The 17,354-nt window shown below is 33.8% G+C and overlaps 1 protein-coding gene across 1 annotated transcript; it reads left to right on the forward strand.

Moving 5' to 3' along the window:
- Positions 1 to 952: 952 nt before the first annotated feature.
- LOC120070835 (leucine-rich repeat extensin-like protein 6) lies at positions 953 to 2,521 on the forward strand. Its single transcript, XM_039022723.1, has one exon. The coding sequence runs from the start codon at positions 1,070 to 1,072 to the stop codon at positions 2,315 to 2,317; it is 1,248 nt and encodes a 415-aa protein (XP_038878651.1). The 5' UTR covers positions 953 to 1,069; the 3' UTR covers positions 2,318 to 2,521.
- The last annotated feature ends 14,833 nt before the right edge of the window (positions 2,522 to 17,354 follow it).

The raw sequence follows: 17,354 nt of genomic DNA on the forward strand, positions 1-17,354 counted from the left end.
ATATTTTTTAATATAAATTTAGATTCATAAATAAATTAATTATTATTATTATCAACTAAATATTAGTAGATAACTACAACTAGTTCTATGATTTATAAGCATATAGTATATATCAAACACATTTTAAATAATTGTTTAAATTAGAATTCAATTTCTGAATCTACTATCGAACATATTTTGCACAAAATACCATAATGTTTTCATTGTTCAAATTTTCTACCAAACAAGCACAATAATTTACTCATTCAGGGTGTTTCGTCTACCAACTTAGTAAGTTAATTTTAAATAATTCAACTTTAATAATAAACACTATAAAAATTTGCATATTTAAAGATGATTTTTTTTCTTTCTCTAATTTTCATATTTATTGAAAAAATTTATCACTACAATTTACAACCCAAATACACATCCTAACTCCAACATACTCATCACTAATTTAGTCACTTTTTTGTGTGTAATTTTGTCTATAATAATTTCTTGAACTTTAAATTATCTAATATTTTTTTCTTTATTTAACAAATCCAATATATATTAACTTCTTATAAACTTGAAAAATTTGTTAGGTTAAAATTACTGGAATGTCTTTCATTTATTTTATAAGAACAAACATTTCATTAGGTTTTTGAATTTTAAATGAGGTTTAAATTCTATTTGACGTCTTTTAATTTTGAAAACATCAATTTGGTTCTTTTACACTCTTAAATTTACTCTATATTTACGTTTAAACTTCATCTTTTTTTTTTTTTATCAAATAGTAATATAACTATGAATATGTATATTGATATGTTAACACAAGCATGTATAATACAATCCACACAAGTATTAGGTACTGAAATTTTGAGTAATTACCAAAGTTTTAGAATCAAAATTATTAGACATTTTAAAAAGTTAGAAAAAACAAACCAAGATAAAATTTAATTCGGAAAAAAAAAAGTTCATAATTATTCCAGAGGTTGGATTTCACGGTCAATTCATTTCCATGGCTATACGCTCTAAGGCCGCACCCTTCTTTTGACAAACACAACCATTTTTTTTTTTCATTTCGTTCTTTCGGCAAAAAAACAAAAAAATGAAAAATTTCGCAATCCTCACTCCTCTCGTCTTCTTCCTCCTCACAAATTTCCCTGCAAGTAAAAGCTTCGAAGTAGCCGTCAATGGCGGAATCGGAGTCGGCGTCACCATCGGCGGCGGCGTCGGCGGAGGAGGAGGCGGCGTTTGGATTGGCGGAAACAACGGCTCACCAATGCCAAGGCTAAACAGAGCTTACACTGCACTTCAAGCATGGAAATCCGCCATTACAAGCGACCCATTGGGGATTTTAACCACTTGGGTCGGCCCGAATGTTTGTTCTTACAAAGGGGTTTTTTGTGCACAAGTTCAAGACGAAACGACGTCGTCCCCCGTCGACATTGTCGCCGGAATCGACCTCAATCACGCCAATCTCGGAGGTACTTTAGTGAAAGAGCTCTCGTTTCTCACCGAAATCACTCTGTTACACTTAAACAGCAACCGATTTTCCGGCACCGTACCGGAATCCTTCAGAGAAATGTCTTCGCTCCAAGAATTAGATCTCAGCAACAATCTGTTTTCAGGTCCTTTTCCGATTCCCACATTATACATTCCGAATCTGATGTATTTAGACCTCAGATTCAACGATTTCTTCGGCCCTATTCCTGAAGATCTCTTCAACAAGAAACTCGATGCGATTTTCCTCAATAACAATCATTTCGAAGGGGAACTTCCTCAAAATCTAGGGAATACCCCTGCTTCTGTGATCAATTTAGCTAATAATAAGTTGAATGGGAATCTCCCAAGTGGGTTTGGTCTATTGGGTTCAACACTTAGAGAAATCTTGCTGTTAAACAACCAATTAACAGGTTGTATTCCTGAAGGAATTGGGTTATTCTCTGAAATGCAAGTGTTTGATGTGAGTTTCAATTCGTTAATGGGTCATTTGCCCGATACTCTGTCTTGTTTGAATCAAATCCAGATTATGAATTTTGGGCATAATCGGCTTTCTGGGGTTCTTCCGGATTTGATCTGTTCGTTGAAAAGTTTGGTGAATTTGACGGTGTCTTTCAATTTCTTTTCTGGGTTAAGTCAAGAATGTTCTTCGCGTCATGTTCTTGGGAATTTGGGGTTTGATTTCTCGGGAAATTGTATTCCGGGAAGGGATTTGCAGAGGCCTCGACCTGAATGTTCTGTGATTCCTGGTGGGGGTTTGAATTGCTTTAGAATACCTCCGATTGTGAAGCCTTTGGTTTGTGGGACATTGGCTGAAAGAACAGACAGTGATCTTAGTTCGTCCCCGCCATGAGAGAGAGAGAGAGGTTGAAAAAGAAAAAAGAAAAAAACACCAAAATTTTCAGATGGGTTTGTTATTAGTGATTAATGAAATGTTTGGCTAATTGTTTTTTGTTCGCCGATTTGGTTTCATTTGATTCTCCGGCGAGTTTTGATTTCCTGATGTGTTTTGAATGGATATCGAATTTAACATTGTGATGGAAATAAATTTGTGAAATATTGAATGAGATCTCAATAATTAATTAATGATTTACGGATTACATTAGACTATATTTGATTAGTCATAATTTATAAATAATAATATTCGCTAGAGACTAACTTTGATTTGGTTCCATATAAATGCGTTAGAAATCAAGAAGTGTAATTCGATTCTTCGTTTACTAAAAAAAATCTTTGATTTGATAATTATTACAGTGTTTTATTTTTAATTTTTGAACGTTAAACTTATGAACATGGTTCTAACTATTGTTATCAAGTTTTTGGACATTAAAAAAAAAATAAAAAACAGTGAATTTTTAAAATCATTTTTTCATCTATTAATTTTTATATTTTGTTTTTAGTTTTTAAACTTAAGTTTATTAACGTTATTTATATCTATTAATTTCTATATTTTGTTGTCAACATTTTAGGAGGGTTTTTAAAATCTAAGTTAAAAAAAATTGAAATTTTTGGAAAAAAAAAAAACTTTTAAGTCATATTTGACAACCATTTAATTTTTGGTTTTTGAAAATCAAACTTGTTTTTTTTTTTTTTTTAATTCTTTAAAATTGGTTGCATATTTCTTAAGTACAATAGTCAAATTAGAAATTTTAGGAACTACTTTTTTAGTTTTTAAAACTTGGCTTAGCTTTTTTTAAAAAAATTTAAATAATATTTGTTTAAAATATAATGATAAAAATAGGGTTGGAGGGAAAGTATTCCAAAAAATATGTGTTTAAATCGTGTATCGGGTACACGATAAAGGCTGTCTCTTATACACATCTAGATGTGTATAAGAGACAGTCACTAAGTAGTACATCTCTCTACAAATAAATAAATAAATCTCATGATACTAAAGAATATTTATAATTAGTTCTTTAATTTACAATTTGAAAATGAAAGTTTACATGAAATTTAAAAACGACCCCTTGGCTCTTTGTCTTTGTGTTCCTCTAAATTAGGTTCATCCTGTTGTCGCTGTCGTCTACGACGAATACGTCTTCGATCGGTGTCAGCAACATTGAGTCGTCTTGTTTGTTGAATAATACCTTCTACGTTGATCAATGTTTGCTGACACATTGAACCCAATTCTGGTAAGTTGTTTTGCACTGAATATTTTGAACATCACCGATAAAATTATTCTGTACAATAAAAAAATAAATATTAAACAATATTCATATCATATATATGAAAAATGTCTAATTTTAAATCTCTTACCATGCAGTAATAGTAAGTGTCGTCAGGTGTGATAAATCGCCTCGTGACATTGTGGACAAGTGCGTCTGTTATGTCCTTCTCTTGCACATTGTACATCGCACTTTTTGGCTTGCCTCTCTCCAATCTATTTCATTATGAATGTGCGTACTTTTTGGCCGACCTTGTTCTCTTAGTAAGTCCATATTTGGATGAACTTCTGTAAATGATAATTCTGGCCAATAATCTGGGTGTTGAATTGGATGGAAGCGGCCTTCATAATAATGCTTGAAATTAGATAATTTGTAACATTCATCAATAAGTGGTAGGTATGTCATACACATGTAATTACAAACTGCAATTACATGAGAGCATGAAATCTTGAATGATTACCACTTATTGCAAGAACATGTTCCTTCTTTCAAGCTCAAAACTTAAGTGTGATGTCCTTTATAGGGAGAAATCATATTTATGTCAGTTTGTACTTCGAAAGTTTGACTTTCCCTGTCAATGGATGTCACCGTATGTGCAGATGCTCGTTTTTCTCACCTCTTAAGTTTTCTTAGGGCATATTTTGTATACATGTCCCTATGATCGAATGCTTCACTGATTTGTCTCCGACGTTCAAAATACAGTATTGTGCGATAGAATGTTAGCCTAACCAAAAAAGTAATTGGTAACATTCTATCACCTTTGAAAACACCGTTCATGCATTCAGCTGCATTGCTTGTCATCCACCCATAGCGGTACCCACCGTCGTGTGATTGAGTCCATTTTTCCAAATCAATGTCTGAAAAATATTCAAGACATTCAGGGTGTAATTGTTTCAATTATTTCATGTACTAAATAAACTTAAGCTTTTGGTGTTGATTTTCTGCCTTAAACACCAAATTTTTTAGTTGCTTTGATTTGTATTTCGTATTGAAATTACTGGCAACATGGCTAAGACAATATCGATGGTATGCTATGGGTTCACTCCAACCAATTTCTTCATTATTAATTACAGCAAGAATGCCCTTATGTCTATCAGAAATCAAGCAAATACTCTCTCTTTGGGTAATATATTCACGCAATCTCCACAAAAATCATGACCAACTGGACGAATTTTCACCTTCGACGATAGCAAAAGCAAGGAAAAATATATGTTCGTTAGCATCAATAGATAAGGTTGTCAATAATTTCCCATTATACTTTCCGTAGAAATGAGTTCATCGATTTGGATTAATGGCCTACAATGGTTGAACCTTCTTTTGCAGGACTAAAGGACCAAAAAACTCGCCCAAAAATAGTCGTATCTGGCACATCAGAGGGAAGGAAAAACCAATCTGTTTGTGTTCCTGGATTGTAATGAACAAGAGCACTCAACCAATACAGAAGCTCCGAATATGATTTCTCCCAATCACCAAACACAACGACCTAATGCTTTTCTCTTGGCTTGCCACACTCATCTATAATTAACATTATAGCCATATTGTTTTTTAATGGTTTCTTGGAGTAGGGCCACGGTACTCCCGGATCAGCTCTAACCAAATTTTGAATTTCAATACTCATAAAATTTGAATCAAGCTGTGAATGATCTTGTGTCAATTCTGAAAACAAACAAGAGTGTTCTCCTTAAAGTTTGATGATTTCGAACATCCCATGAGTTTTACACCTACATGCCCGTAACCTCCAAGCACAACCTTCACTCCATGATTTACGTTTAACATACCAAAAATCCTGACTTGATTCCACTACAACAATTTTGTAATGTTCTATCACATGATATTTTTTTTTACAGCAAGCTGTAAATCTTCTTTGGTATTAAACAACATTCCTTTTTATATTAAACTACAGTTATCTACATCTACATTCCTTTCTTCCAAAGTAAACCCTAGTTCACACGTTGAATTTTTCATTTCCTAATCTATTTGGGTGAACATGGTACCAACTCAAGATCATGTTCCCACTATTGTCGTTTCCAAATAATTCAACAACTTCAACGTCAATGTCAATATCTCCATCATTTCCAGGTTCAAGAATTACTAAATCTTCAGGACGCATCGACATATTTATTATGATTTTTTCAACTATTATAGTTGACAAAAAAATATATATTAATATGTCAACCCAACAAAATCCAATTTCTAAGTTCAACATATAAGATCTAAATATTATACATTTAAATCAGCTCAAATCTAAAATTCATAAACTATATATTTAAATCAGCCCAAATCTAAGATTCATAAACTATGTATTTAAATCAACCCAAATCTAAGATTCATAAGCTATACATTTAAATCAGCCTAAATGTAAGATCCATAAACTATATATTTAAATCAGCCCAAATCTAAGATCCATAAACTATACATTTAAATTAGCTCAAATCTAAGATCCATAAACTATACATTTAAATCAGCTAAAATAAAAACAAAATAATATATCCATGAATCATATATTTAATTCAACCCAAATGCAAACAAAGTAATATATCCATGAATCATATATTTAATTCAGCCAAAATGCAAACAAAGTAATACATCTGTCTCTTATACACATCTAGATGTGTATAAGAGACAGGCTGTACTCCCCTTACTGTAGATATATTTCTATCCACTCGATATAACCATAATCAGTAAGTCAACCCTTCACAAGTTATTCGTAATAACGGTTAGGTCAAAAGTTGTTTTACCCCCGAGATTACATCTTGTTCCTTAAGTCCCACTGATCCTCTAATGAACAATTGGTTTGTGATCCAATCACTAAACTGAGTCTTTCTAGGGCCAATGAGCTGTCTCTTATACACATCTAGATGTGTATAAGAGACAGACACAACTCAAGGTAATCGTGTATCGGGTACACGATTACCTCAGTCAACCCTGCATGACTGCCACGGCAGACTGCGCGTGCCAGATCGCCAGGTACTCGTGTACCTGTCTCTTATACACATCTAGATGTGTATAAGAGACAGGTACACGACTCAGTCAACCCTGCATGACTGCCACGGCAGACTGCGCGTGCCAGATGGACAGGGACTCGTGTACCCGGTACACGATTTAGAGCTAATCGTGTACCCGGTACACGATTAAGGTGTAATCGTGTATCCGGCTGTCTCTTATACACATCTAGATGTGTATAAGAGACAGGTGGAGAGGAAGTCGTGTACCGATTACCTCAGTCAACCCTGCATGACTGCCACGGCAGACTGCGTGTGCCAGATGGACAGGAACTCGTGTACCCGGTACACAATTTAGAGCTCATCGTGTACTCGGTACACGATTTAAAAACCTATTTTTGGGAATACTTTCCCTTCAACCCTATTTTTGTCATTATATATTAAAAAATATATTATTTTAAAAAAATCCTTTTTTAAACATTGGTATATAGTAAATAACAAAAAAAAAAAAAATTCTAGAGATGGAAAGAATATTACTAGGCTTAATTTTCAAAAAATCAAAAATAAAAAATAAAATGGTTATCAAATGACATCTAAATGATTAAACCTCAAGAGTCTGCTTGATTCACAGATATTGCCATGAAATTTCAGTCAAATATTTAATATATGTGTTTTCACAAGATTTCACTTTTTAAAACTCAATATTATTATCTAGTGAACTTTAAAACTCATTTGACATGAAATTTTAATACTCTCCATATGGGATTTTTATGCATGGGAGATGAATAACGTCTGATTAATTAATTATTACTATTAATTTTGTTGGAGTTAGCATGCAATTAGCGGAAACAATTAGAATCTTAAACACTCTAATTCCATCTAGAATAGAAATATGTAAGTTCATAAACTAAAAATAGGGTTTTGAATATATACTTTCGAAGATCTCTTCAATCTTCGAATTCAGCTTGAATCTCCTCTTCGACGAGATATAAACTACCATTTGATTTTTCGTACCATCCTCTAGGACCTTAGATTGGATGGTGGAACCCAAAATAAGTTGGAATTGAAGGAAATTTTATGAAGAATAGGACTGGTTTTCTTTTTGAATTGAAGAACATTCCTTCTTCAAGAACCAGAAAAAAACACTTTGCATCCTCTCTATTCCATTTCCACTCTATTTTATTCAACTTTATCATGCAAAGTAATTTCATGTAGAAATGACACCAAGTCGGTCAAAATGGAAATGGAATTTTGGGTGTTCAAATTGGGATAAACCCATTAAATGTAAAATTGATTTAAAACCATTTTTATTCAATTTTCATTTAAAAAATAAAATTTAAAATTTAAATTTAAATTTTCAAAACTTAAATTAAAACAAAAATTGATTTTATTATTTGAATTTTCATAAAATTCAAAATTTCAATTTTAAATAAAATTATTTCAAACAATTAATTTTAAATAAAATTTATTTAAATTAAAAAAAAATCAATATCCAATATTAAATTATTAAAACAACAATTCCGTAACCATGAGTCTCTATTCATGTAATTAATATTTAAATCAAATTTAAGTAATATCTAATTCTTCAATTTCATTTGATTCGATAATTAAACATGTAATTATATCATAAATAATTGTTGATTACCTTAATTTGATTTTGAATGCTTCAAATTCTCTCATCACTCTATTCTAAGTCTATTTGTGAGCTAGTAGAGAGACCTAATGAACCTACAGATCATGGGCTCCAACAATCCGAGATTAACGGGCTAAACTTTTTAACCTAATTAACCAACATTCGTTAACTACCGAATCACTCCACTAAAGCCCAATAGTTGTACTCCCCTTACTGTAGATATATTTCTATCCACTCGATATAACCATAATCAGTAAGTCAACCCTTCACAAGTTATTCGTAATAACGGTTAGGTCAAAAGTTGTTTTACTCCTGAGATTACATCTTATTCCTTAAGTCCCAGTGATCCTCTAATGAACAATTGGTTTTTTATCCAATCACCAAATCTAGTCCCTCTAGGGCCAATGAGAGGGTAGAGCCCCATTTTTCAAGACCTAGAGTCAGTTAATTTTACACAAATTACACCTCATTAATCTCTATTCATGAATTTAATATTTAAATCATATTTAAATATTAATTAATTCTCCAATTCCGTTTAATTCCAAAATTAAACGCGTACTTATATCACATATAATTACTAATTCCCTTAATTCTAATTTGAACATTTCAAATTAACTTATCTCGCTACTCTAAGGCTAATCCATTTACGAGCTAGTAGGGGGACCTCGTGAACCTACAGATCATGGGCTCCAACGATCCTAGATTAATTGGCTAAACTCTTTACACCAAATTAACCTCCATTCGTTAACTAATGGGTCACTCCTTTAAAGCCCATAGTTATACTCCCCTCACTGTAGATATATTATATCCACTCGATATAACCATGATTAGTAAGTTAACCCTTCACATGTCATTCGTAATAATGACTAGGTCAAATGTCTTTTTTACCCCCGAGATTACCTCTTGTTCTTTAAGTCCCACTTATCCTCTAATGAACAATTGGTTTGTGATCCAATCAATAAACCGAGTCCCTCTCAGGCCAATGAAAGGGTAGGGCCCCTTGTTCAAGACCTGGAATCAGCATTTAAGGGAATAACCTCTCTACTATCCCTTAAAAGTGGGTAGGAGAGAATTCCATCTTGCACCCTATGTCTCCAGCAATCTGCCCGTTCTTACCCCTGAAATGGAGGTTTATTGAGTCGGCACTGTTGAGCCAACCCTCACTTATGCAAATCTAAGGATAATCCCAAATAAACAGGAGTTCATAGTTAGCTTAGGATTAAGGTCAAGTTACCTAAGTCATCGTTTTGAAATAGTCAGTTTTAAACAGTAAACGAGGTTTTAAAATAAAAGTGATTGATTTCGTGGTCCGATCTTGTATAAACTCATTGCACAGGACACCCCCACTACTCATGTCATAACATGTACGAATTAGGATTACATCGTCTGTAGCACTTTACAACTCCTTGTAACAACTACAGAGTGGGTCGCATCCCATAGTGTTACCAAAATAAGGCACCCAACCTTATTCATATACTATAGATTATTTTGACTATTTACTCGAATCTGATCCACTTTTATGTCTTCACATAAAGTTTCAATACTCATATAATAGTCATGAATCTTTTAGTTTATTGGATTTATTTCAAAAACAAAATAAACAATTCATATATTCAATAACAACATATTGAATTTTCAGAATAAGTTTTATTATTTACAAACCATGAGTTTTAGGACATAAAACCCAACACCTCGAACACTTTAGCTGGGAAAGCCTTCATAAAAGGATCAGCTACGTTGTCTTCTAAGGCTATCTATGTGATGATCATGTCTCCTCGGTGTACGATCTCCCTGATGAGATGGTACTTGCGCTCGATGTGTTTTCAGGACTTACGGCTTCTAGGTTCTCTGGAATTTGCAGCCACTCCACTATTATCACAATAGAGGGTGATCGAAAGGTGCATATTTGGAATCACTTCCAAATCGGTCAAAAACTTTCTAAGCCAAATTGCCTCCTTGGCTGCCTCACATGCAGCTACATATTCCACTTCCATAGTGGAGTCAGCAATAAAGCTTTGCTTGATACTCTTCTATACTATAGCTCCTCCATTCAGATGAATACTGATCCTAAAGTTGAATTCCTTGAATCCACGTTAGTCTAAAAATCAAAATCAGTGTATCATGTAAGTATCAGATTCTTAATACCATACACGAGCATATAGTCCCTCGTTCTCCGAAGATACTTGAGGATATTCTTAACGGCAGTCCAATGATCATATCCATGATTGAACTAATATCTGCTGACGATTCCAAATGCATAGCATATGTCAGGCCGTATACACAACATGATATACATCAAACTTCCAATTGTTGATGCATAGGAATTCATTTCATTACTCCGACCTCTTGAGGTGTCTTTAGACATTATTCCTTAGAAAAAAGAATTTCATGTCTGAAAGGTAACATATCTTGGAATTTTTCATTTTATACCTAGACAACATCTTGTCTATATAAGATGCTCAGGCTAATGTTAGTGTTCTGTTCTTGCGATTCTGAATTATTTAAATCCCAAGAACATACTATGCATCTCCTGGATCCTTCATTTGGAATTGCGATGCCAACCATCTTTTAACGTCAACAAGGAATTCTACTTCATTTTCGATGAGTAGAATATCATCAACATATAAAACCAGAAAAACTATATTCTTGTTGACAATCTTTTTGTTGACACAAAGTTCGTCAACATTCTGTACAAAGCCATAATATTTGATCTGGTTTTAAATCTCATATTCCAGGATCTGAATGCTTGTTTCAACCTATAAATGGATCTTTTAAGCTTACAAAATTTTTGTTCTTAACCCTGTTCTATAAACCCCTCTAGTTGAGACATATAGATATCTCTTCAAAATAGTCATTTAGGAAGGCTATCTTGACGTCCATTTGCCAAATTTCATAGTCATAAAATGTAGCAATGGATAAAAGTATTCGAATAGACTTGATCATGGAACCTGGAGAGAAGGTTTCTTCGTAATCCACCCCATATCTTTGGGTAAATCCTTTTGTCACGAATCTTGCTTTGTAGGTCTGTACCTTACTAGCTTTGTCTCATTTTCTCTTGTAGATCCATTTGCAACCAATAGGTTTCACCCCTTCTGGTTGATCTACAAGTTTCTAGACTGAATTGAAGTACATAGACTCCATTTCGAGGTCCATGGCTTTATCCATTGGTCTCAATCCACATCTTCCATTTCCTGTTTTAAAGCCAATGAATCCTCTAAGTCATCATCAGGTATGACGACCTGAGTTTCCGTTAAACCCATGTAACGGTCAGGTTGTTGAACAATCCTCCTACTACGTCGAGACATTCTCAACTCTTGAAAAGGATATGAAGTACCAGTTTCATCAGCATCTTTTGTTGAATGACCAGCCTGATCAACAACTTTGGTTGATTTGATTGTAACTTCTGTGGTTATTTCATTTAATACTAGCTCACTGCAAGGTTATGATTCTTTATGTGGTCCTTCTCTAAGAAGGTTGCGTATGTTGATACAAATACTTTATCTTCTTGAGGATCATAGAAAAAACCACATTTTGTCTCTTTAGGATAACCTACAAATAGGCATATTTTTTTAACAATGTTCCAATTTCTTTGGGTTCTACACTAATACATGTGCTAGACATTCTCGAATCCTAAAGTGACGTAAACTACTTTTACGCCCTTTCCACAACTCGTAAGGTGTTTTTGAAACACTTTTCAAGGGAATCATGTTTAAAATATACACTGCAGTTTGTACTGCATATCCCCAAAAGGACTGAGGCAACTGAGCGTAACTCATCATCGAATGAACCATGTTTAACATGGTTCTATTTCTCCTTTTTGCTGCACCATTCTGTTCGGGTGTACCAGGTGATGTGAGTTGAGACTAAATTCCGTGTTCTATCAAATAGTCCTAGAATTTTTTAAGTCCAAATACTCACCCCCTCAATCTGATAGAAGTGTTTTAATCATTTTACCTAATAAGTTCTCAACCTCTGTCTTATATTCATTGAACTTTTCAAAGGTTTCAGACTCATTACACATTAAGCAAATGTAACCATATATAGAAGAATCATCTATAAAGCTGATGAAATATTCATACATTCCTCATGCTTTAACATTCATCGGACCACAGAGGTCAATGTACTAGCTCTAAAGGTTCTTTCACTCTAGGACATTTTCCCATAAAAGATCTTTTGGTCATTTTACCCTCTAAACAAGATTCATAAGGTGGTAAAGAGTTATCTTCTAACTGATTTAGGAGTCCACTCTTAACTATTCTCCCAATCCTATTGAGATTTATGTGATCTAGTCTTAAGTGCCAAAGATAGGCATTACGAGAAATTTTACATTTTTTGTTTCGAGTTTGAGTTGTTTTAAACATCTCTATATTCAGAACAACTTTTACCTTAGTTGGTTTTAACACATATAAGTTTTTTTTTCCAGATTTGCAGAACATATATTAATACCTTTTGAAATAATGAACACTTCATTATCTTCAAAAGAAACTTTATATTTCTGTTCTAGCAAATATGAGATAGATATTAAATTCCTCCTCATGACAGGAATGTAATAAACATTTTCAAGTGAAATGAATCTATATTCAATAAATAACTTCATATCTCTCATTGCTTTAGCTGAGACAACCTCCCCGGTCCCTACCTTAAAGGTTGTTTCATCTTCTGTAAGCTGCCTCCAGGAACTAGTTTTTTAGGAGAAAGCACAGATATGATTAACGGCTCCTAAATCTAATATCTAGGTCAATTTATCATTTTCCACTAAATATGTCTCAATGACAAGTAAATCATTTTTTTTTTTTTTGCTTTCTTAGTTTTCTCATCTATGACATTCGTGTTTATTACTTTCAACATATCCAGAACTTGTTCATTAATAAAGGTTCTATCTAGAAATTTTAACATTCTTGACTAAATACTAACTCCATAATAACTTTTATTCCTATAGTCATTTAGCTACCGTTTTTTGTCATAAACTTATTAACACTTAGTAATTCTCGTAAGTGTAACCCTCCATTTTCAAACCTCAAAGGTCAGCCTAACGATGCTATCGAATTGAGAGTAAAAATGGGAAATGGACCTAAGAAATCCTATCCATTTATGGAGTTTGAGTTGTACCAAATCCTATGTACAACCTTTCGAGGGGATATCCGTTGTAAAATGACTAGCTTATGTCGCCTAAAAACGACAAGCAGATGCAACATAGGAATCTCACGGTCCAAACTAATGGAAGAGACCGCAGGACATGTTGACACACATCTTTCACTCACATACTATGAACTACTTCCCCTATTCACCTTGCTATTGACCCATGCAAACACTTTTCGAATGGAGCAGTCGAGGTAAAATTGACACGAAACTGAACATGGATCTCATGGTGTGTCTTAGAGACGTGAGAGTTGAGACTAACATATCATATATGTTATTAATCTCCCATTAAAGTGTTCTATTTGTTTTGGGTAAATATTTACTTAGATATATTCCGACTAATAAAACAACCTAAGATTAGGTGATTATCCAAGTATAACGATTATATTTGGATTTAACCTACGATGTCTAGGTAATAAACCAATTTTAAAACCTCATATCGCTCACGCATGCTCATAAACTGGGTTAACGACGCTCAATTATTGGCTATCATCCCCAGGTAGCAGGTATTCCGTAAACCGTCCACTTAAAAACCTTCAACCTTAGACAGGATTATAGATCGATTGAGTTTGTAACCAGAATTTTACAAGATAACGACCTATTTTAACTATTAAAATAAGTTCTCATTCGTTAACCTTAGGTGAGCATGCATGTCTTTATTATGGATTTTAAATGTCAAATCTATTTTATAACAATTTATAAAATCGTAGAAATGCTTTTCATTCATAACATACATCAAGCATTTCAGAATTTAATATAAAGATTTAATATAACACTTTATATTAAATACTTGAAACCCTAAACATGCATACTGTATATTATAACTTTTATAACATACTTTCAATGCATGCTACATGTTTCCTATGGTGGGATTTCAAATCTACATGGCATACCATATGCACATACAAGATTTATTTAATTATAACATACATTCATAATGCATAAATAATGAAACATATACTGATATGGACCAGTTTTGGCATTCCAATCCTAAATTATTACAATAATAATTAAAAACATCTTCAAACTACCTCTAAACTTCACGAACCGACCTGAACTGGACCTCCAAGGCTCCAAAATGGGCTAAGCCGGTCAAAACAATGCTGAATCGGACCTCCACAAACCTAACCGGCCGAACCAATCCACCCTCGAACCATCCGCGTCGCACGTGTGCGTTTCTAGAATGGATGAACTGCAACATTGCTTCAAAGTAGAGTTGCAATGCTTCGAGATGTTCTTCAAAAACTAGGCTGAACGAAGAGCAGCGTTGCAATGTTGCATGGCAGTGGCTTGAAAACCGGTTTTCTATAGCTGATCTTTCTTGCTTCTTTCTTTTAATTACAACTTAATTGCAACTCTATTGACTCTAACAAATTTACAGACACTTAATTCGACATTAAGGTTCATAAATAAAGAGCCAATTACAACCTTTACAAAATAATTGAAGGGAATTTTAATGCCAAAATTGAAATTATCCATATCAGCTCCCATTTTCATACAAGCTATGAAAATCACCCATCAAGCTAAAATTAACACGAATGAGTGCTTAAATCATGCTCTGATACCAATTGTTGGAGTTAACATTACAATTAGCGAAAATAATTATGATCTTAAATGCTCTAATTCCATCAATTTTTGTAAAGAAACATGCAAGTTCATTAATTAAAAATAAGGTTTTGAAGATATATCTTTGAAGAATTCTTCAATCCTCAAATTTAGCTTGAATCTCCTCTTCAACAAGATGTAGACCACCACTTGGTCTTCCCTACTATCCTCTAGGGCCTTAGATTGGGTGGTGGAACCCAAATGAGTTGGAATTGAAGGGAATTTTATGGATAATAGAACTGGTTTCATTTTTAGTTAAAGAACATTCCGTCTTCAAAAACCAGAAGAAACACTTTGCATCCTCTCTATTCTCAGCCATTTCCATTCCATTTTATTCAACTTTATCATGCAAAGTAATTTCATGTGGTGAGATTTCCATGAGCAACAGAAGGGATCATTCCAAATTCTATTCGACTGAACACAATCAATTACAGTCTAAATGGAAACTAACAGGTCATGCACAAAACAAAATTACAACATGCTAAACGATGATACAAGGGATAGAGGATGCATACCTTTGAAGAACCATTCTTCACGAATCCCTCGATCAATCTACAAGCATCCAAGAACAACAACGCTCGAACGTAACGATCGAAACAACACAACCACGAACACAACAAACGACCAACAACTCCTCGAACCCAATCAAGTCTAACTCGATCCAAGAACTGAGTGAGGACACCACCACAATGCTTACCTTGATATTCTCAGTGTGAGAATTCAGGAGTTGTGGGCTTTGTATGATCTTGGCTTGAGGAAGAGACTGGAGGTCTATGATCGAGTAGATGATCGATCAAGTGGGAGATAAGACACTTCTATCGTATAGACGATGTGCTCGATTGTTTAGTAAATGGCAGCCTATCATATAGACTTTGCTACTCGATCATTTAGTTACGATCAGCTGTGTGACTATCGTATAGTCAACTCTACACGATCGTTTAGTCTCTAATCAGCTATCGCTTAGTGAAACTCTTTCACTTGATAGCTTATTCGTGAGTAACTTTCCGAATGAAGTAACTACTAAAATTAGGAAAACATTTTTCCTTTTATCTCACGCTTACCATAAAACCACCAATAACCTCCTACTCAATTGGTTATTAGAGAAAAAGAAATTAATTATCATATAATTAATATATTATAAATAAATGTGATAACCAACTTACCATATTATATTTATAACCTATAATTTTAATATTTCATGTCACGAAACATACAAACCATAGTTCTTTTTCTATTTTATGGTACTTAATGTAAATCACGAATGAATATTACATTTACAGTCGAACAGAAACAAGTCGGTTATACAATTAATACAGAAATTACAGCATGAATAACTACAAATGCTCAAAGGGAAAACTCTATGAACATTTGAAGATGCATCTCCATGCTTTTTTACGCACGACCGCTCGAACAACAGTAACCTCGAACGGCTACACGATCTATACGACCGCAACACAGTATGAACACTTCACGGTCGTCCTCAACGATTGCCTCGGCCACAAACTCCATCAGCAATAACACGAACAGCCTCCACAGAACCTTGACGGTGTCAAATTGAGTATGACACCACCAACAAGGCTAACTTGGTATTCTCGGTGTGAGAATCCAGAGGTTGGGCTCTGTTTAGACTTGGTATGAAGCACACAAAGGAGGAAACACCGATTGTGTACACGACTGGGCAAGTAGGAGATGACGGAGACCTATCGTATAGGTCATTCCCAATCGTCTAGCAAAATCTATGCGATCGTTGAGCTCATCGTTTAGCTTAGTGTTTGTCGCCTACAGACACTATACGATCATTTACTTTGGGCAAGCGATCGTCTAGTAAAAGCTATGCAATCGTTTAGTAAATACTATATGATCGTTTAGCTCACCACTGCACGATCGTTTAGCTCGCCCAAGTTGTCGTTTAGTAAATCTATATTTACTTGACAACTTCGTGAGATCCTTTTTGCTGAGAGAAATCTCAAAAAACTTTTTTTTTAATGTAAAACTTACTAAAATTAGGAAAATCATTTTCCTTTTAACTCACGATTACCATGAAAATCCAATAACCATCCACTCAATTGGTTATTAAAGAAAAAGAATTAATTATCCAATAATTAATATTATTATAAATATAAATGATAACCAACTTATCATATTATATTTATAACCTGTAGTTTTAATATTTCATCTCATGAAACATATAAACCATAGTTCTTTTCTATTCCATGGTACTTAATGTAAATCTCATTTACATCAATCTTCCACTAGATGTATCTCATACATCATACCGATTATATCATATATAATCAAAATTCCTCTTGTCAATTTGAATAGTCCAAATCAATACCAAGAACTGATCCTCAACTGAATCCATTGAAATACCAAGGGGACTCATGGACCTGTAGCTCGAAGCTCCAA

The sequence above is a fragment of the Benincasa hispida genome, chromosome 2 (genome assembly GCF_009727055.1).
Source record: "Benincasa hispida cultivar B227 chromosome 2, ASM972705v1, whole genome shotgun sequence".
Taxonomy (NCBI): Eukaryota; Viridiplantae; Streptophyta; class Magnoliopsida; order Cucurbitales; family Cucurbitaceae; genus Benincasa; species Benincasa hispida.